The sequence below is a fragment of the Trachurus trachurus genome, assembly GCF_905171665.1.
Source record: "Trachurus trachurus genome assembly, chromosome: 17".
NCBI classification, from domain to species: domain Eukaryota; kingdom Metazoa; phylum Chordata; class Actinopteri; order Carangiformes; family Carangidae; genus Trachurus; species Trachurus trachurus.
Genome location: NC_139900.1, coordinates 11,029,626 through 11,052,384, shown reverse-complemented (window position 1 = coordinate 11,052,384; position 22,759 = coordinate 11,029,626). Strand labels below are relative to the sequence as shown.

At 40.7% G+C, this 22,759-nt stretch overlaps 1 protein-coding gene across 5 annotated transcripts; it reads right to left on the bottom strand.

The window, feature by feature from the left end:
* Nucleotides 1–373: 373 nt before the first annotated feature.
* Nucleotides 374–20,266, bottom strand: miga1 (mitoguardin 1). 5 transcript variants are annotated; one of them, XM_083991696.1, is made up of 16 exons: nt 20,190–20,266; nt 18,196–18,357; nt 13,759–13,930; nt 13,115–13,233; nt 12,805–12,937; nt 11,944–12,080; nt 10,008–10,122; nt 9,757–9,857; nt 7,765–7,874; nt 6,875–6,947; nt 6,379–6,465; nt 6,061–6,159; nt 5,085–5,219; nt 4,884–4,937; nt 3,659–3,775; nt 374–2,171 (listed from the first exon to the last, which is right to left on the bottom strand). In XM_083991696.1, exons 2-16 carry the CDS (start codon nt 18,292–18,294, stop codon nt 1,944–1,946), a joined length of 1,779 nt encoding a protein of 592 aa, XP_083847822.1. In that variant the 5' UTR covers nt 18,295–18,357; nt 20,190–20,266; the 3' UTR covers nt 374–1,943. The 5 variants fall into 5 exon arrangements, with proteins under 5 accessions (XP_083847822.1, XP_083847825.1, XP_083847823.1 ...); XM_083991699.1 differs by having other exon boundaries at nt 20,145–20,209; XM_083991697.1 differs by lacking the exon at nt 20,190–20,266 and adding an exon at nt 18,692–18,830.
* Nucleotides 20,267–22,759: the final 2,493 nt, after the last annotated feature.

Genomic DNA, 22,759 nt, shown 5'->3' with positions numbered 1-22,759 from the left:
TCTTTCTCTTTTTTTTTTACTGGCAGTAACTTTGGGGTTTCAGTGATTTCTCTCTGTAGTTTAAAAAAAGGTCACATACTGTTTGGTTTGAGGCTGTTCACTCTGTACATGTGAGTGCTCAAGTGTTTCAACACAGAGGTCGATGGGTGTAGAAGACTAAACAAGGAGCATGCCTTAGAGGTAACAAGGTTTCATATGCTGTGTATATTATCAAATTATTGGTTTCTGTTTTTTTCTCTCTGAATTATTAACTGTTCTGACTTTGAGATGTTGCCATGTTCATTAATAAAGTTGTAACAAAGAAAAAACAAACTGGATTCATATACATTTCTTTTTTTTTTTTTTTTTAAACCAAAGGAAAAAACAAATTAAACACATTCAAGTCTTTATTTTATTTTTTACACAAACATGAAGTCACAAATGTTAACTTTTAAAATGTGTGTTGACAAAATGAGAAACCTGAACATTTCAGAAGAGTTAAAGCCACTGTTGCATAAATCAATTGCAATTAAACAGTAAAAACTTGAAACTACTGAATTTCACTTGATTAGTGACGGTAACAATTATAGAAATTGATCAATTTAAAACTTAAAGATTGATTATCCAAACAGCTCAGTCAGTGTAAAGAGTTGATGTCGACACAGAAGCAGAACTGTAGATTTTTTGATGTGATTGACGGGTTCACATTACAAAAAGCACCATCACGACATCTGACGGCGTTGAATGATGACACCTGCTCTGATGTGCAGCAGCGTTTCACAATCGACTCGTTTTGTCAACACACACTCAAAAAACAAACGGCTGCTCGAAGCATTTATGTTGTGCATGTTCTGTACACGGCAGTGACGGATTAGCAGAGCAGACATTTATAATATATTAGTACTTTCCAAACCTTGCATTTCATGAAAATAAACAAAAAAAAAAAAAAGACTTTCACATTCAGTGATGAACACAAGGCTTGAATATGTGCGTTTACAGTATAAGGCTTCTCGTGTGCTTGCCTGCCATGGAAACACAAGAGGGACACGGTTGTTAAAACGGCTGGAGAGTTATGAAACCGTGAAGTTTAATCTTTTATTTCCTGTAGCTAATGGGATCGTGGGCCGAATGCGTTTGGATTAATTTAATATTACATAAACGTTTAGCAAAAAAAAAAAAAACATTTCCCTTTGAACTAACTGAAGTAACAACAGGTCTCAGTGTGACCCAGTTAATTTTATCTCAGTCCCTTTGTTCACATGTGCTCGTAACAAACGCACAAAGTACAGTTAATAGTTTTGCATTGCACATGTTTCTTTAGGAAGTCAGAGTTACATCTTAATAGTTCTCTGTTTTCAAACTACTGCATGTTTGAAGCTGATCACAAAACCATTGATGCGTACAGGCACAACTACGACTTCTAAAAAATAAACCCTGCATTATTTAGACGTATGATAAAATAAATATGGTAAAATATCTTTTTTCCTTTTTGATTTTCTCCCCCCTCCCTCCAACGCACAAAAATTGCTCTTAACGGCAATAAATACGGCTTAATTTACACAGCTGATGATCTAGGACAGGAGTCGGTGCCAGGCTCACAGCGAGGCTCTGTTATAAATATTATTGCTCTGATATTTTAAAATATTAACGTGCGCTCTGCCATGGCACAGAGGAGGGAGGGGAGGGGGAGTCGGTGGCGCGTCGGGGGATAATGTGGATAATGTGTGAAGGCAGAGAGCTGGTGCAACTGGGGAGCGCAAGGCATGATGGGAGATGTGATGAGTGGAGGTCAGATACAGTGTTTTTACAATAAAACTCTTCAGTGAGGAGTCGCATCACACCGACACAGTTTCTCTCTTTGGTCCAATACTTGGTGTGAACTTATTATTATTACACTTAGTAAAATAAATGCTGAGGTTTTTCCCACTTCCACTTCCAAGCAGGTTCGATTCCCTGGGCCCTCATCACTGCACTCCGGCCTCCAGCAGAGCGGCGGAGGCCCCGGGCACCAGCTGCATCCGCGGGGAGCTGCAGCCGTTGACGTGGCGCAGCGAGTCGGCGCCCAGGTAGGCCAGCAGCAGCTCGGAGCGGCGGTGCAGCAGGTGCAGCATGTCCTCGGCCAGACTCTCCACCGAGGTGTAGCGTACCTTGTCCAGGTCGAAGATGTCCTTCAGGAAGTGAAACACCTGGTCCTGCAGGAGAGAGAGAGAGAGAGGACTGAACGTGAACACAAGGCTCAGTGTTATACTCCATCTAACTTATTATTTAAGAAGATAAATCAAAAGCTTTTTCTTTTTCAAGCCGTCTCAGTGGATTTGATTCTTTATTCATGAGCCTCATTTATTAAAATGCACATCTCAATAAAGTAGAAAAGCATGGAGGTCAGCTGTCTTCCCCTTGATAGTGCAGCTACTGAACCAGAGATCGTTTAAAGGCTCAGGAAACTTTTGGAGGTGTTTTGAGTTAATTAGATGATCATTAGGTTACAAAAGTGATTTTTTTTCCACACGAATTTGGGGTTGGCCCATTGCCATAATCCCTATAGTCATAGCGGTAGGTTTGTTACCTTTAATTGTCAGTGCAAGCTATTTTTAGAACGGCAGAGCAGAGTTGCGAGCTGCTCAGAGCTACGCTGCGGAGGCTCATGGGATTTCTTGGTTTCCCTTCCTTGGTTACCTCTAAAACAACTCTGTCTGGTAACGTTGTGTTATTATCTCATAGCGTGGTAAATGTGCAGGTCACAACTTGTCCACCAGAGCGTTTTGGAGTTGTTGGATTGTGTATTTGATGAGTTTGATGAGGGAAACCAAGAAATCCCATGAGCCTCCGTAAATGTGTAGCTCTGAGCAGCTCGCGGCTCTGCTCCGCCGTTCTAAAAATAACTTGCACCGACAATTAAAGGTAACGAACCTACTGCTATGACTATAGGGATTATGGCAATGGGCCAATTTGCCGAAATGTTGAACTATCCCTTTAAATGTAAACCATAATCATTACAATAAAAGAAATAAAGACATGAAATATTTCATTCTGTGTGGTTAAGAATCTATATGAGTTTCGCTACTGAAATAAATAAACTTTTCCATGATATTCTGATGATTTATTGAGATGTGCCTATAGCCGTGATGTCAAAACACATCGACGTCTCAATTTGAAATGCTCTTTGTATTTGACATGATTTTTACGTGTGCTATAAACAAAATGTCCTTTATTTTGTCAGGCTCCAAATAACATTATCTACTATCTATAACTGATTGATCTGCTAGTTCAGTCAAAAGTTTAAAAAAATTGACATGACATTTTCAAACATCTGTTGTGTCTGAGTCGTCAAATAATCAGCTTTCAATCACATTTGATGAAGAATGACAACAGATATTTGGTTTTAACAACTTCAGATTAAAGAAATACTGAAACAATTTAGTAATTATCAAGTAAACTGCTAATTCATTTTCTTTCAGTTAAGTAATTGACAATTCCTATTAGCTCTGCCTTATGTCACCAGATACTTTTCTGACAGTGCACAGGTCGTGGTGGTCGTGGTGTAAAACCACGTCAGTATTGTGGGATCAGGGAAACTGAGTCGGGACCAGACGAACACTAAGTGAAGGTCACATTCAGAATAATGAATTTAAAAGACGACGTGTGCTGCTGTAATGTCGCTTTCTGGACTGAGACCGACCTTGAAGAAGCAGCAGAAGTCGTGCAGGGAGCTCTTGGGCCCCAGGAAGCCCCAGGCCAGGACGGGACTGATCTGCTCACACACGGTGTAGAAGTGAGCGATGAAGCCGTCGGGGACCTGAGACGGAGGAGGAGGAGGAGGGAGGGACGTTACAGAGACGATCAAACTCTGGCTAATTATTGATGAATAAAGACAACACTGTGATGTGTTGGACTTCATACAATCAACACACTTTAAAATACAGAGGAACAGTCTACCTACATCACTAAAATCAATATTCATACTGGCTTTGTTCAAAAACAACTGAAAAAATCATTCTTTAGCTAAGATTTGTAAAACTTCTGGATCTGTCAATTTGGACCTTTCATTTTTTTTAATGTAAATAGTTTTTTTCTTTCCTTCTTTCATTAAAGCAGATATCAGTGGAATGTTTTTGTTAATATAAGTCCTAAATAGTCCTATTTTCCGTCAGCAATCACTTACATGAAGTATTTCAGCCTAAACACGAGTCTCTCCGTCACTCTGCTCTGCTGTAACCCGAGGAGAAAATTTTCCTTGTGGGATACAAGTGTTATCCAATGAGGAGAGAGAACGGCATGAAGGGCTGTGTGTGCAGCCAAGGGATGCGCGTGAATGTGGTGACGTAGCACGAGGACCAATTGATGCCTGACAAGGGCGGGGGCTGCTAACTCATGGTGCGTTCAAAGAAACTCGTACTTTGTGTTTTTCCTTCCTGTGAAGTCATACCAGTTCGATCTGTTACGAGTTCACGGGTCGGAAGTTACGAGTGGCCGTTATAGGGAACTTTCACAGACAACAGGATGGTAAAAACACGAGCTACGGGTTACCTGGAACGCTACCAAGTCGTAGTTGTGACTTGAAGCTGTAACTTACGGTTTCAAAAGCCTGCCTTGAACGCAGCATTAGCCGAAACGGCCGTGAAGCTGATATCTGCTTTAATTCAGTATCTTTCATTTTTCCATGTAAATTTGTCTTTTTTTTCTCTTTTCTATCTATTATGTTATGAATTTCTGTGTTATCTTCTTACTTTGAAGACCACTGCTGTTTTGTTTTGTTTTTTACATAGGGGAGGTATTTTCCTAAGCCTTTTTTGGCTTCCACCTCTCCTGCACAATGTTTAATTACACTATTTTCATTGTTTATGCAGGTTATGTAATGTGCAAATAAAAAAGTAAAGTAAAGTAAGGATGTGTTGGACTCGTACCTTCATGTGCTGCCTCTTCTGCTTCAGCACCGACCAACAGCTCGACGCCACGGCCTGAGGAACACAAACTGATCAGACTCAACAAAGACAAAATCCACAAACTGGGACATGCTAAAAAATAAAATAAAAACACAACGTGGAAGCTGTTTTGTCCAGATTTGAACATGGTTTTTTCCACTTTTCACAGTTTTTTTTACCCACCGTTTCCTTGAAGGAGCTGTTGAGCCAGCGGTTGTTGATCACGTTCTGGATGGAGATCGGTGGATTCTCCAAGTCCTCGAACGAATCCATCAGGATGAAGTCCAGCACTATGTCATAGAAGTTCAAGTGCTTCACCTGGTGACAGCAAGTGTTAAACATTATTACAGTGGAAACCGCTGATTGTGATCACGTGAGTCCAGAGTCAATGTGAGCACTACTGTATAAGCGGTTGACTATTATAACCGATTTTTTTTTATTATTTCACTTCATTTTTTATGCAGAGCATCATCTAAATGCCATTTGTATAGTTTCCAATGAGAAAAATGTAACAAAACAGCCTTTAACGTTGTGGTGCAGTTTCGTAAAAAACAGTCAGCCTCCTGTATGTCCGTAGTGCAAATTGGTAGCCCAGCTGCGGCTTGACGGTGACTTATTTCTTATTTTTTATTGGACATAAATCAATCAAAATAAACTTTAATGTCCCCGGAGGGAAATTTGTCTTGGACAATCATTGCTGTACATCCTGCAAGACAGATTTTAAAACCATACACCATTTCACATACTCACACACACACACACACACACACACACACACACACACAACCAGCAGAGATCACTTACAGACAGTACAACTAAGTTCACGGTTCATACAAAGTAATAAATAATTATTGCACTTTCTTATATATTGCATCTTGTCTCAGTATTGCCACAGTCTCTGGGTCTTAATTGCACCAGAGGCACACGTCCGGCAAGGAATCATGGGAGTAAGAAATAAAATAAATACATGTACAGTTGTTTTAAAAAAAAATTTAAAGTTTTTGCACATGTTTTCATTCATTAAATGACCAAAAATGAACACTGTAAGCGGATTTCTTGATTACTATATCTGTGATCACTATAAGCGGTTTCCACTGTATACGTATATAAAATAAAGGAGAGTGGGGTTGAGATCGACAGTATTTAACGTCACACTCACTCCTCGTGTGGCGAGCTCCACCTCCGTGTTCTCCCAGTGCTCCGTGTGCTCCAGGAAGGAGATCATCTCCTCAAACACCTCCTCGAATCTCTTTGGGCTCTGGGACAAGGACAGTGACAGTGACAGTGAGGACACAAGGCAAGGCATCTTTATTTATATAGCACAATTCAGACCAAGGCAACTCAATGTGCTTTACATAAACATAAACAGAGTTAAAAGCAAGAGCAACGAAGAATAAAAAAGTAGAAGAAAAGTTCTTAAAAGGAGCTCAGTCATAAGCACATGAAAAGAGAAATGTGACTGTGGCTCGACTCTCACCTTCTGAGCTTTAACAATGATGGAGGACAGGATTTTCTTTCCTGTTTCAGCCAGAAACATCCTGGTCGCCCTCTCACACAAGATGAGCTGCAGACACAAAACACTCATTTACTCAAACTGAGTCTTTTTGTAATTAAAATTGAACGATTCTACATATAGGTTGTTTCTAAATGATTTTAATGATTCCCACTGTGTAACATGAGGTTCCTTCAGCATGATGCCACATCAATGCCAAGTTATTCCAATGCACAATGTTAATAGTGATTGTTTTTTTTGTAAGTGGCTTTAGTTGGATCACAGATGTGTGTATAATTACAGCCGAAACTTTTTCTAATGGTGTATGTATGTGATCCAATTAGAAAAACCTCTGTTGACATTAATCTTCTTCTAATAATAAAACCTTTTAACTCCACAATATTTCAGAAACCCTGTCAACCCCAGCAGGAACCATGTTACTGTAAACAGCTGCATTTCAGTGTACGAGGCTCGACTGTACCTGACACGCCTGACGCACACAGTGCAACTTGGCCAAGAAATCCAAGTCACCGAGACACTCCAGCATCTCAGTCCTGATGAGGAAAAAAAAACAGTCAGACTCTGATGGACTAGTAAGGCAAGGCAAGGCAAGGCATCTTTATTTATATAGCGCATTTCATACCAAAAAACAGAGTTAAAAGCAAGAGCAAATAAAAGTAAAATAAAATAGATAAAGTTGTAAGTTCTCAGCTATAAGCACGTGAAAAGAGAAATGTTTTTAACCTGGATTTAAAAGTGCTCACAGTTGGGGCTGATCTCAGTTCTGCTGGTAGTTTGTTCCACTTGTGAGCAGCATAACAGCTAAATGCTGCTTCACCATGTCTGGTCTGAACTCTGAGCTCCACTGGGTTTATACTCTACTAACATGTCATTCATGTATTCTGGACCTAAACCATTCAGTGATTTGTAAACCAGTAGCAGAACTTTAAAATCTATTCTGTAGCTGACTGGGGGCCAATGTAGGTTCGATAGTGCTGGGCATACTCTGTGTATCATCATGAGTGTTAGATCAGTTACAGCCCCAGAATCAACTGTAAACAAAGAAGTACGATCCTTGTTTAAGTGTTCGTCTCCACATTAACTGTCAGTGTGTGTTTAAGACACAGGGATTTAAATTACACCTGGTGCAAAGAGGTGCAAGGCAGAAGTGTCAATGTTTCTTTAATAACAAATACACTTGTGCCCCCTGGTCTTTAGTCAGTGTTGCAGTTTCACTTTAGTGTTTGTGTTATCAACAGTACACTCTGCTTTGTTGACGTAGAGGCAGTGAGAGCTGCTGAAGATGAGTTTCAGTTTCAGTCTTCTTGTTCTCTGAGGCAGCGGGTAGTGAGGGTTGTTCACGGTGTTTACCTCAGCACTCTGCAGGAGATCTTTCCGTCCTCGGCCAGTTCAAGAGCCTCCTCGTAGAACAAGTGGTGACCGAGAGCGAAGACACTCCTCAGCTCTCTGTGCTCGGACAGCTGACACAAACACACACACACACACAGAGAAGAGGGTGTCAATACTGGTAATTTCAAGACATCGATTTTCAACCTAGTGTCTTTGTGAATCTGTTCAGCTTCACCATGTTGTGGATCACATCATTGAATTTTACTGAGCTGCTTTGACCATGTTGAGGCTTCTCAGTGTTGTTGTAGTAAAACCAGCTGCAGTGAGACAGTTGAACACTAATGGAGGAATGTGGAGGGTCTATATTTAGTATGAGTGACCCAGTTTTTCCACTGCGGAGAGCTCCACCTTCCACTCACTGGACAGGAAATGGTGAACAGGTCCGAGGGTTTTTAACTAATCTTCATTTTAAGCCTTTATAAATGTGCAGGAATTATCCTTTTAGCCGTGGCCGCTCGCTGAGGTTCACCTGTTCAACACACAGTCTCTCCCGGTCTGTGATTCTCCAGCACCGGTTTATTTTTGTTCTTTGTGGGTCAAGTGCAGCAGAGGCGACGGGTGGATACACAGAGCTCAAACCCCCACAGAGACTTAGCGGGTGAAACAAATGAGCTGAAAAGAGTTAAACACCGGGAGGAGGATCAGAGCTATTTAATTCAAACTCCTGCTGTGAACCTGTCGGACGGCCGAGATCAATAGACGCTTCTATTTAACAGTGACTCACCTGTGGCCGTACAATACTGCCAGCCAAATATTCATTAGGTTTTCTTTTTTTTATAGCATAGACAAGGTTATTAGTGATTTAAAACCTAGTTTGTTTAAATTGTGTGGCGTCTGTTTTGAAACCACTTCCAAATAATAACTACACTGTGACGCATTGTTTTTGTTTTATGATATAAAAATCTTCTGCAAATTGTTGACACTGTATCAACCAGGCTGTGAGCGATAGTTTCTTTTGATGAAATGTACTTATAAATAAATTGTTAATGGAGACAAATTCACTTGAATCACTCACACCTGCTATTTCAGCATCTATCATAACTCACAATAAAGTGAAGGAAAAACAGAAATGTGGACGAAGAGATTTTCCCTCACTGAAACAAATAATGTGAGCTCTAGTGTTCATCATTATTCATTTATTGTGACTAAAGGTGAAAGTTATTTTTAGTTCACCAAACTATGAAATTCAGTCATTGTTGACTCACCCTCATGCTGATGAATACTCCGGAGTAGTTTTTTATTCCTCAAAGTGCATCTGGAGACCCGGGAGGCCGGTTTGTAGTCCAACGAAACCTTTATATGAGAGTCGATAGCGCCCGACACAAAAAAGTCCATAAAACTACGTGCATAAAAACCTTGTAATATTCCTCCACACTGCTCGTCCGCTGCAATCCAAGTGTCCTGAAGGGATATAGTCCAGAGTTTACTGGAAACAACGTCATTTAGGGCATTTTTACAGCCTAAACAGTCCTGTATTGAATTTGCCTAGTGTGCGCTCTCACGTTCATGCGGACATGACCAGACTTGCCTAAATGACATTGTTTCGAGTAAACTCTGGACTATCTCCCTTCAGGACACTTGGATTGCAGTGGACGAGCAGTGTGGAGGAATATTACAAGGTTTTTGTGTAGTTTTATGGACCTTTTTGTGTCGGGTGCTATTGACTCTCATAAGGATATCGTTGGACTACGAACCGGCCTCCCGGGTCTCCAGACCAACTTTGACGAATAAATTAACTAGTATTCATCAGCATGAATTTCATTTTTTGGTGAACTCTTCCTTTAAAATCAGGATCTGACGTCAGCCAATCAGAATCAAGAAGCTGGAACTTCTCTCTAAAACTGGACTTTTGCAAACCTACAGGGAGAAATCACTCAAACCTGCAAGAGGTGCTTGAGGTGTAACCGAGGTGATAATGATGGGATGTATGGACCGGACCGAGTCGTCTCTTACCTCTGCAGCGGAGACAAACGAGTCAGTGGAGGCGATGCTGATGCTGTCTCTCAGACACACGTCGTCCAGGTCCTCTCTGGACAAGATGTCGGCCATTTTATCTGCGAAGGAGAACGACCGTGTTCATTCAACTGTTGCTTTTAGTGGCGTTATATTGTTAAGTGAACTTACAACACACTTTACCACCAGGTTACTGTATTGTACGGCTGTGAATGACATTATACAGGTGGGTCTACTTTTCTGTGCCTCACCCTGGCTGTTGCTGTGGGACGACGGCTCCAACACTCCCTCAAACTCCTCCTGGAGGCGGTACGCCCGCTGCAGCAGAGACTTGAGCCGGTGGACGAACTCTGCACTGATGACGTCCTGTTCACAGAAACATGGAAGATGAATTAAGAGACAAGTATCTCTGACAGACAGCTCCATTCATTTGTGTATATATACGGAAATTTGTTTTGAAGAGTTGCATAAATCTTTTGATCAACCTGAGCTCATTCTTAGGGACTGTAAAGCGGAACTATGCAGGATTTTTAGCTCAACTATGCTACATTTTTACCTTAATCAAACAGTTGTGGAGTAATTGTGATGGTTCAATAAATGACTTAGAACTTGTTACAGGGAGAATTGAGGCTCTCTGCTTTGAACGTAGTGTCTCTTGGCTGAAAAACATCTTTGCAAGATCAGCGCAGCCGACCCGGTGTCGCAGCTCTCATCTCTGCGGTACCGTGAAACAAACACGCCCCCATAACCTGTTATTTCTTGTTTATGACAGATAAAACTACGCAAATATACACGTCGTGACATCTTATATTATATATAACGTTATGTACCGCACTATTGATTGGTTTCTTGCCGGCTTTGCAATGCACATGGCCAGGACGAGGGTTAGCAAAACAGAGGAAAAGCAACTAGACTTACTTGCATAGTTCCCCTTTAAGTCTTGTTATCTGGAAAAATATCATCACCCACTCTTTGCAGCATGAACCTCACTGCCCCAGACAGTATTTAAGTGTTATGGCAATACCAGACACTCACAGAGTGGGGTACTGTCCTCTGCTGGGGAACTCGGATCACAACATAACAAGTTGAAACAGGAGAAACTAGTAAATACTTAAAGCAGAAGTAAGTGGTCCGGTCGTTTTCGCTAATGCTGCGTTCCAGGCAGGCTTTTGAAATCGTAAATTACAGCTTCAAGTCACAACTTACGACTTTGTAGCGTTTCAGGCAACCCACTCGTGTTTTTCCGACCTGTTTTACCGGTAAAGTCACTACAACGGCCACTCGTAACTTCCGACCGGTGAACTCGTACCAGATCGAACTGGTACAACTTCACGGTCGGAAAAATACGAGTTTCCTTGAACGCACCATAACAGTCCTCGTCGCTACGTCACCACATTCACGGCGTTCCTTGGCTGCACACACAGCCCTGCATGCCGTTCTCTCTCCTCATTGGATAAAAACTGTAGGATACGATAAATGTTTTCTCTTCGGCTCAGAGCAGAGCAGAGGGACTGAGAGACCCGTGATTCAGACCAAACACTCTATGTAAGTGATTGCTGTCGGAAGATATAACTATTTAAGACTTATATTAACACAAATATATCACTTACTTCTGCTTTAATTTAAACCACCTCCCTGCCCTGTGTTCTCATCTCTGTCCTTTGTATTGAATCCTTCACAACATGGACAATAAGAAAAATAGAGAAATTTTAGATTAAAAAAACAACATTTATTTCCACTTCATAGATCTTCATCAGTTCCTTCGTGAGAAACTCCTTTGACCTAATTTTAAATCAGCTTTCTAAAGAGGCCCAACTGTGCGGGGGATATCCCTGACAGAAGTCCAGGCAGCAGACTGGATGTCTGTTTGGGTGCCCAGGCTTAACTATTTGACCCGTACTAATCCAAAGCCCTTCAGACCAGGTAGCAGAGCCGACGAGTGAGTCATTACACAATTCACACTCTGTGACACCAGTGGGCTGTCAGTGCTGGTTATTCATATGTGACCTATAAGGCAGCGTTTGTAGGCGAACTTCGTCTGGTATAGAAGGATACAAAGGAAATCTTGATTCTCAGGTTGAGCGAGTTGCTCTGCAGTAGTTTATGAGGTGTGAGGGGAAAATGGCTCATTCCCAGGCTCCTGGGTGATATTATGTGGTTAAAAAACCCAATATCCTGAGTGTTCACCTCCTTGCTCTGCTCAGCGATGGCGTCTCCAGCTCCCGTTTTGACGGAGGCACAACTTGCGTCGTCCTCAGCCTGTCTGCTCCTGAAGGTCAGAGCTTCCTCCCACCGCCGCAGAGCCTCCTCAAACAAATCCATACCTGCAAACACAACACAACACACACAAACTGAGTCTCCAAAGCTCCATTTCAAATCAGAGAAATCAGAGAAAACCTAACTCCTAATCCCCTAGAAAATTAAACCAGTAAATTATGGATTGAATATTATTTTAAAGGGATAGTTCAACATTTTGGCAAATTGGCCCATTGCCATAATCCCTATAGTCTTAGCAGTAGGTTCGTTACCTTTAATTGTCGGTGCAAGCTATTTTTAGAACGGTGGAGCAGAGCCGTGAGCTGCTCAGAGCTACGCTACGGAGGCTAATGGGATTTCTTGGTTTCCCTCATCAAACTCATCACATACACAATCCAACAACTCCAAAACGCTCTGGTGGACAAGTTGTGACCTGCACATTCATCACGCTATGAGATAATAACGGAGCGTTACGAGACGGAGGCAAATGCAGAGACTGATTACATCAGCGGTTTTGCATAAATTTGCCTCGAAAACAACTCTGTCTCGTAATGTGTATTTGATGAGGGAAACCAAGAAATCCCATTAGCCTCCGTAAAAGCGTAGCTCTGATCAGCTCGCGGCTCTGCTCCACCGTTCTAAAAATAGCTTGCACCGACAATTAAAGGTAACGAACCTACTGCTATGACTATAGGGATTATGACAATGGGCCAATTTGCCAAAATGTTAAACTATCTCTTTAACATATTTATTATGCATTCCATACGTAATATGGTGGATAAGTGTTTTTACCCATGAGGTACAGGTTCTCAGGTGTGGCGACCGGTAGGTTGACCACGCTGCAGATGTCGGCGTCACCGACTCGGTCCCAGCAGGTGGACTCATTAGCGCAGGTGCTGCTGCTCGATGAGTTCATGCTTTTCACCTGCAAACACAGTAAACGTACAAACTTCATTGTTATGCAGATGTAGGTCTGCTGTACAGTACACAGTAACAGTTTGTGGACTAAAAAACCAAACTTCTGTTGCTGCACTTTGACATTTCAGGAGACAAAAGAAGATCAATAACCAGACTCCTAAATAAACCTGAGTCTCAGTCTCACCGAGGCCAAGCTGAGCAGAGAGCCCGACAGCTTCCTGTAGTCTGCTGTGGTGAGGACCAGACCAGAGGGGTAGCCATTCTTGGAGTTGAGGGAGAGTGTGATGTTTTGGCTGGTGTTATCTAAACAGATGAAGACGAGAGTTTAGAAATAAAAAGAGAGAGATGGGTTGTAATGTCATGTTTTTCTTAAAGGCAAAAGATTATACATGCTTTTTCATGCTTAGATTTTTTTGGGAAAGGCCAGAATTCTTCTCCTGGACAATTTCTAGCCATTATAATGCGATTAATTGTTATTTCTTGGCCATTTCTTGACATTATGACGTAATTAACAGCCTGTAAATCAGTTGCGTTCAAAAGGCCGGGGCTACCTGCTTCTAGTATTCGACTCCAGATAATCCTTCATTCCTGTTAATTTCTCTTTAGTACTACTCGGTTGTAAATCTTCCTAAGTGAGATTAAATGAGTTAAAGCATTTATCTGGAGCCTGCTGTTAAAGTTGTAAAGGTAATGCAGGAGCAGACTAGCACATCAGGTTGATTATATCACGAACCAGCAACCGAGGCTGAGATGCTAAATGGAGATCGATTGAGGCCAGTGAGCTGCTGGTTTAGGGGTAAAAAATATCTCGGAGGCAGGAAGTCTTACCGTTCCCAGCTGGGACGGGGCAGAAGAACTCGAAGCCGGCCTGCTCCCACTGAGGGGAGAGAGCCCTCTTCCTGCCCTTCCTCCTCTGGAAGCGCCGCGCGAGGAGGAGGAGGGAGACGGCACCGAAGGCAGTGGCGGCCACCAGCTTCTTGGTGCCTGTGCTGACGCTCACCTGCAGGACAGGTGGAGGGAGGAAGAGACAGACGGGTTAAGAGTTTATACATTTTACAAAGAAGATTTACAGCAGGGAAAATAAGTATTGAGCGTGTCAATAGACTTGCATGGTGAGCAGCATAGAGGCCATGATGGTTAAATGCATTACTCATTATTGTTTTTTTTAATAACTTTACCTGCTAATTATCCGACCTGCTTCTTAGTTTTCTTTTGACTCTATCAGAAATCTTGTGAGGACCTGGTCGTGGCCAGTTTAGTTTATGGTGAAATGTTGTTCTTTTTAGTTCAGGATTAACGGCACTAACGGATAAAATGGTGCATTCCTTTTTGCACCTCCTCCTTTTCTTCATGTGTTCAATACTTATTCCCTGTGTCATTTCACTTTATTACACATTACTTAAAGGAGCATTATCACAAATACAGCAGTAATAGCATAAAATAAGATGAAATATGCAAAAGATGGATCGGGGGGAGCCATAACTAAATGTACAAAAAAAATCGCCAACAGTATAGTGTCCGTGGGGCAAATGCAGCATTTGTCTTTGTTATGATCCAAGCCGGCCCGGCGCTTGCTGCGTTAAAATGCACTCGGAACTCGCAAATACGACCCCCGAACCGGACAAATATGCAACAGTAAATAGTAATGTAGCAGTGTTAGGCTGCTCACAGTCACTGAATCGCTGGTAGAACACTTTGTCTCCACGTCCCGTGTCTTTCTTCAGCTGTCCTCTCTCAGCGTTATTAAGGAGGAGGAAGTTGCAGTTGCTGTTGTTGTCGTTGTTGTGCGCGACGTAGAGCTGCCGCTTCCACTAGCGAGTTTTCTTTTTCCCGCGATTGCACGTTCATTCAGCCTGGTGAGGGAGGAGGAGGGGGGAGGAGGGAGGAGGGAGGAGGAGGAGGAGGGGGGAGGGGGAGGACTAAAGGAGGCTGCTCTCTCTCTCTGACAGCTGCCCACTTGTTTATATCTGATAAACTCGCCTGGCTCCATCTAGTGGCCGAATTAAGGATTTGGATTTGCGATAATACTCCTTTAATTTATGGACATAAATGTTTGGATTTATTGGGGCGGTGTGTGGCGCAGTGGTTAAAGCGGCCGCCCCATGTAGAGGCTACAGTCCTCAACGCAGGCGTCCCTGGTCCTGTCTATCTCACTATGAGCTATCAAATAAAGGCAAAAAAGCCAAAAAAATATATACTTAAATGTTTGGATTTCTTTGTATGTGTGCATGACTTGGGTTGCTGCCGACATCTGGTGAAAATGTAATGTCAATAGCTCGATTAGAAATATATTTTCTGAGAAAAATGTTGACGCATTCAATACTTTTTTCCCCCGCTGTGTGAATGATTTGTCCGGCTTGGAAAGTGAAACAAGTTCCAATATCAGATCCTTTTTCCCCTAATCTTGAATTTGGCCTCACTCAGTATTGAATCTCTAACAAATTCACATAGAGGTTCACTCAGTACGGACGATTAAACACTGTTAGACAATTTGTTTATATTTCAAGTATTAATACAAAAAACTCTGGTATTTTTGGAACCAGAAGAAGAGACACGACACAACGGCTACGTCAGAGCTAAGTAACCCTAATCCAAACCCATCACGATCAAATGAGCAAAAATCCATCCTGAAACAATTAAACAGAGTTAAAATCTCTGCACTACAGATTATATCTTTCTGGGTCATGTTTTGTTTGGTGATGTTACTGCTCATACTCCAACAGACATGACTGAAATGAAGTGACATTAGATCCAGAGACACGACTGTTAGAGATACGGCTGATAATGTGATACATAAAGCTGTTAAAATCAGGTTCTGACGTCAGCCAATCAGAATCAAGAAGCTGGAACGTCTCTCTAAAACTGGACTTTTGCAAAACCTACAGGGAGAAATCAATCAAACCTCAAAAGGAAGATTTGTTCAGGATTGACAAAAAGATTTAGAGTCGCCCACACTGACGGGTGGTTGACAAGATGTATTGTATGCATACATGTTGTTACTGTTCATCAAAGGCAGACAAGAAGCTTTTGTGTATAAAATTCATATCAGATTGTTTTTTATGGGTTATTCCCTGTATCCAGTAGGTGGCGCTATGAGTAAGACTTCATTCATACAGCTGCCTTGATGTCAGAAGTCAGTGTGGGACTGTCCGTCATCACACATGTGAAGTTTCAGGCAGATTTGGACCATGTATGTTTGAATTATTAAAACTTCCTGTTCAGCAAAATCTCAAAGTGTTCACAACAAATCATCATCAAGGTCTTTAGCGTTTTCTGAGCAAAGAAGAGGACGGTCGTTAGCTGAAATGGATAAAAACAAACTAATAAAAACAGAGAAAGCCTGAGGCACGGTAAGACTGTCAGACCAGCGATACAGTATCCAACATCCTTGAAATTCTGCACAAAGATTATTTAAACTGCAGTGACAGAATGACGACCAAACAGCTACAAGAGCTGGAAAAATGAAAATAAAATAAAAAATAAAAATAAGGAAATCATTAAAAACAGCACTTAAAGAATACACTTCCTGCTTGGTTTGAGTTCAGTTGAGGATACGCAACTGAGAATATAGTGAACAGCGATTACATAACAGACAGAGAACCAGCTACCAGGCTGTCATCTGAATTTTAAGGAATCAATTTCAGATAGCGTGCATAGCTGCCGTCCGTCTATAGATAGCAAGAGTGAATGGCGCTGAGATTATCCACACACACAGGCCCCGCTGCTGCACATCCACCAACAAATGAAGATTACATAAACGCTCTGTTTGAAGCAGCCATGACAACAGCCATAATACTGATGCTTTTTTTTTTTTTTTTTTTTTGTGGAGAAGCTACTGAGTGGACGAGGGGGGGCGGGGGGGATTAAATGCTGCAACAGGCCTGCAGTGATCCTGCTCCGACCAGACTCTGCATGAAACCAGATCCACTACGTGACTCTTCTCATGTACGACTCATAAACACATTAACATGAGGGTCGCTGAGGGGGGAAATAACCTGTTACAGCCTGCAGGATACAAAGAGTAATGAGAGAAATGAAAGAACCTGAACCATGAGGGTCTGCTGCAGTAATTCAGGAGATTTTTTTATTTAATTTTGTGCATATTAATTTGAGATGTACTGTCTGGTACTTGATGTTTATTGGCTTTCCAAGCTGTGCTGCTGGCTGCCACCTTTCCATCACACACCACCTTTAACTAAACTACTAAACTGCTCTGGCAGGTAGTGTAGTAGTACTTCACATCCAAACAGATCAGACACAGGTTAATCTGATCAGCTTTGAGGAAACACTATGAATGGAGCTGTGCCAGACTCAATCAGATCAGACCGCGGAGCAACTTGTGCTCCCAAGACACATGTCTGATAGGAAAAACAAAAGAATTAACTAATGAAAAAACAGGTTAAAATAAATAAATGGAGTTTTTTTTATGACCAGTAGCACTGGAAAGTTTTGACGAGCAGGTCCAGGTATTTGGTCTTCGTGCTCTACCAGCATGCGCATGAGGACGACCATGAGCTCAGGGGTGAAGGGCTCCAGTTTCCACATCAAACACTCCCCCAAGTGAAGAAATAACCAAAGGTCCATTTCAATAAATCAGGCTTTAGTGAAGTCATGTAACTTCTGTTTACACACCCAAAGTGACAGTTTGAGCCTATGCTCCAGTTCAAGGCTATAAAATACAATTCGCTAATATGGAAATAAATCTACAAATGTTCATATTTGTATGTAATGGTCTGGAGACAGTGTAGATGTTTAAATGCACATTATTTGCATATTCTTAGAACCTCACAAAATGATCGTCCACATGTTTATGATATAAAAAGGTCCATGCAAATATGACAGACTTGCTTCGTCATTAAAATATATAAATAAAGTTTGTGCAAGGGGAGTTATATTTTTCCTTTTTTCCATGGCTATTGTTTGAATTGTTAACACTATTTTATTATGTTGAAAAACAGTTGTTTTGTTCTTTAAACAGTAAATTCTTACAGCCCACACTAGGATACAAAGAAGCCATTTAGATAAAATATTACTAATGATGATTAACAAATCTATCAAGATGAAAAACACCCACATACAGTATTTCATTCCTACTATCTGTTTCGGCGGCCAGCATTATGACAAATCCGATATTGATATCAACAGAGCAGACAGTTGCAAGACAGTCAACAACCTCCCCTGTCAGAACCCAGGGACGGACGGCAGCTCCGACTCAGAGTGAACTGTTGAGAGAGACACACCTGCCACTTTCAAACATGTCCTCACCTGTGCCAGGGAGCCATAGACGGACAGCGGTAAGTTAACCATGCGCAGGGCGGCGGCCTGAACAGACAGCTGGGAGTTGGCAAGGGTCTCATGTGTCATTGTGGCGGTCTATCCATGACTTGGCAACTTCCTTTATCCTCTTCACCCGTTCTGCTGCTGGAACTGAACAGGAGGGACAGGAGTGAGTGAGTGACATGCAAAGGGTTTAACCTTGGAGGCTCAGGAGGGGATAGAATGACGTTATTACATAAAGCCTCTGACATACAGTATCTGCTCGCAGCGAGGCTCGGCCAATCTGTGGAGCTTAGCAACCGCATAGCTGTTAAAATGTTTTAGGGACAAAAAACAAAAATCCTGATTACATAAAATGCTTCAATCCCAATTATTACTTGCATGAGAACTGACAAATATGTGGGTGAGTCACTGAGCTACAGGACTGGCAACACACACACACCCTCTAATAACACACTTTCAAACCAAACTTAATGTTGCATACCTGCCTGAACAAAGTGGCACTTGGAGGCTTTGTCTTCCTGCAAACACAGCGCTGCCTTCTCTAAACACAACTTCACACAGTGCACAACCACATCATCTACTAGAGTAAGCTGCTGCTGCTGCTGTGTGTGTCCACCTGACACAGGAACGCATGCAACATCCAATTAAGTTTGCACAAGAGACGCATGTGGCTCATCACATGGATGATTATCTCCTTTCAGAGCTGAGTCCTTCGCCTGATAAAACATTGTATCTTTAGTCAGTTATCATGGCTCATGAGGGAAAAGTTAAGTTTTTATGTCTTTTGAAATACCTTTATTGTGACTAAATAATATTGATATGCTACTGAGGAAACAATAACACTGAAGAGGTGGGGAATACATTTGTTCTATTTATCAATGTCTGCATTAAACCACCGGCAATCTGGGCTTAGTAAGAGTAAATTAAGTCTGTAACTAACTTCCACTTGTGAGACTATGAGAGTGAAAAAAATGGGAATTAAAGATGCAAAGTATGACTACATTTTAACTTCAAATGTTCAACCACCATAACTTTTAATTTTTATAGTCAGTATCTACTGCATCTTTTTCCTGAGGGAGCACTACTGCAACATTGTTTAATCGATTAGTCCATTGATTATTACAAAATAAAAAATGTCCATAACCAGCTAGTCATTATAGTCCAGTTAAAATCAGGAAAAAGAAGTCAAATACACTTAAGTTTCTGTGTTTTTCACTACAACAAAGGCAAATAACTGAAATAACTCTTTCAAACCTGCACAACATGTTTCCTACAGATACTAGTCAACATAAATATTTGATGTTATCTTTTGTTTCTATAAGTTTAACATTCAATTTAACATATTTGCTTATAATAATTATAATAATATATGAATGTTTTTGGTGTCTGCTAACAGGTCATTATTACTAGGGTTTAACACTTTGCTATTACAGTGCAGCCGTTTCTGACTGAGAATCTATAAGTATAAGTTTAACATTTAATTTCACCTATTTGCTTGTATATTATAATAATAATATATCAATGTTTTTGGTGTCTGCTGAGTTACTAGTTTAATACTCATCATCATTAAATGATTTAATCTGTTTGAGACTGAGATGACCAAACTTCATTCATACTTTCTATCAGTGATGCACAATCATAATAACAAGCAATTCAGGACCAAAATGGCTGAAATGAGTAAAAACGAAATGAAAATAAATAACAGATAGTTCCCTGTCTCTGAACCAGTGTGTCAGGTTGGTCTTATTACTGTAGCACATGGTAAGAAACTGTCAGAGCTCTCAGCTGTTATAGCCTGACTGAACTGAGCAGCTAGAGGCTAACTTACCTAAGGAGGCTAATAACGCGGCTAGCAGCGTTAGCCTTGTTACTTATAACATGTCATAACAAATAAACACGTCAGCTTCCGTGGCTGTCTTCTGACCGAATGTGACTAACGTTTCGTATCGGTAATATCACCCTGACGTTTTGGAGTTTACCTCCGCGGCAGCTCCCGGTGGTTCCCCGGCTCCTCCAGCTGACCTCGGCGGCGGCAGAGTGAAGGACTCGGGCCACAGCACAGGCGACCATGTGGTTTGATTTTCAAAATAAAAGCACGCTTCTCGTCTACCTCAATGGAGTTGCTGCTCCCCCGCGTGGCTTTCTCAATTACTACAAATACACTCACCTTGAATTTTAAATTATTTATTTATTTATTTACATACAAACAAATACCTCTTTAAACCCACTTTTACAGAATAAAGCAGCACGTGTTGCACTTATGTGTGGAATAAGGTCGAATATTTGTCAAATGCATGCCAGTCTTGCTGGATGTCAAGCACAGATTGTCATATTTGTTGATGGTTTTTCTTAGAAATATAATAACAACTAAAATGCCATACATTTTGTATAGAATTCAAACATACATAATTATTCAACTCGACATGCTGCTGGAGGTTATTTTATTTTACCCAGGGCACTCTCTCAAGGTACAGTATTATATAGGCTAGAGCTATGAAGGAGTGGAATGCCCTTCCGAATTATGTTATACAACAAAGAAACAAAGAAACTTAGTTTTAAAATGAAACTAAGAGATTATTATTTTGATCGCAATTTTGACCATTAGTAGCCTATATTTGTAAATTGGGTCCTGGTATCCTTGTTGTGTAGTGATTCAATGTAGGAGCGGGTAACATATGTTAAGTGTTTGTCTTGGATGTTTTGTTTTGTATGTGTATGTATTGAGTATGTGTTTTCTGTATGTATTTTTGTTTTATGTATTAATGTGTTGTGTGTTAATGGTTTGTATTTGTCATTTATTATGATGAAAAGACCCAGGAAGAATAGCTGCTGTGTGGCAAAAGCTAATACATCCATGGGCAAAAGCTAATCTAAATAAACTAAACTAAACTAAACAGACTTGATTTTATGCCATCCTCTTCTTTCATCATCTATTCTATCTCACAGGTTTACTCAGATGCTCTTTGTTTTACTTTACACCTTCTTCTGTTTTAACTCTTTTATCATCTTTCCTTATCTTATTGTATCCCATCGTATTGTATCATCTTTTTATCATGTATACCACCTTTATTTATTTATTTATATCTAATAAAATGCATCTTGCATTTTAATTTGAGTCATCCTGGTCTCATTTAGTTGTTGGGTTCTCCTATTGCCCGTGTTGCTGTATTTCTTGGGTGGTCCATCTCTTATGGTTTTATGGCATTTGTGACTCTTTGTCTCTTTTTTTGTGAAGCACTTTAAACTTGTGTTTTTAAAGGTGCTAAATAGTTATTATTATTATCATTATTATGTATTAGTTTATTTAGCAGGGATAGTGCACATCAATAAACATTGCTGTATAGATGCGCCAGAATTAGCCAAAAAGGCTTGTCTGTGCAAATTCTCATTCATTCTCATTCTCACTTTGTACGCTTTCCTCAGATATCCATTCATATCATACAAGACATTCAAAGGACTTTCATCTTCCCTATTGTCAGACTTTTTTTTTTTTTAGCAGTTTGTTTGCATGAAAAAAGGACAGGAAAAAACCCCACCAAAAACCAAGAATTACACTGAGGTCTTCAAGGTACTTGGCAGGTAGGTTGCTCCAAACATTGTGGATTATGTACTACAATTGTAATGTGAATTTATTCTGTCTCAGAGTCTTCTGGCTCCTCATGTAGCCCCAGACTGACTCCATGATGTTGAGACTATGGTGGAGTCTCCTCATTACAACTCTGACTGGATGTTTGGGATTTGTAGCCCTGCTGCTGCTGCTGCTGCAAAAAAGTAGGATCAATCAGACACATCCCCAATTGTTTGTGTGATTTATAAGAATCTAAACAAAGTAGTTAGCCGTAATGATTACAAAAGTATATCACTTTTTTTTAATGCATGACCAATGATCTCTATGCATACGCGTTCCAAGTTATCCACATGATTTCTGGGAAGTTCTGGACAAATTTCAACCCAAACCAGTGAAAAATAAGATGTTAATTGAATTTAGCCTCAGGGCCAGACTTCAAAATTGATAACTAAAGAAGTGTTTGAAGTGGAGCTGTAGAATTCACAAGCTGTCTCGTGAATTTTAAAAAGCCAAAATCCACGAGGTCCTGGGTGAGTTGTTATGGCATGACCATACTGTTTTTTGTTTATTTCTCTGAAACTTTGATTATTTAAGAGGTCAAGTCAAATTAATCTCTGATATATTCAATAAATATTCTTTATATTTTTATGTAACTTGCCATACATCTAGACAATGTATATATGTGATGGTTCATTATACATTTCATCATCACTCTTGTCAAATGGATCACATTTCTGTTTGGGTTCAGTCTGGATTTTTCACTGAGGGTGGGGCATACATGTCATTTTTAAGATGTTCTAACCTGGAAATTGAACTTTATGTATTTAAACACACTTTTTTTTTTTTAATCTAAAGAATATTATGTTATACATATAGTCGAAAGACAAATTTAGGCTGTTTTATACTAGTCCTGTTTTATATTGCCCCTTTGATTACGCCTGACTTGTCCCGTAGCCTAACAAGACTTTCCTTTCTGTCGCA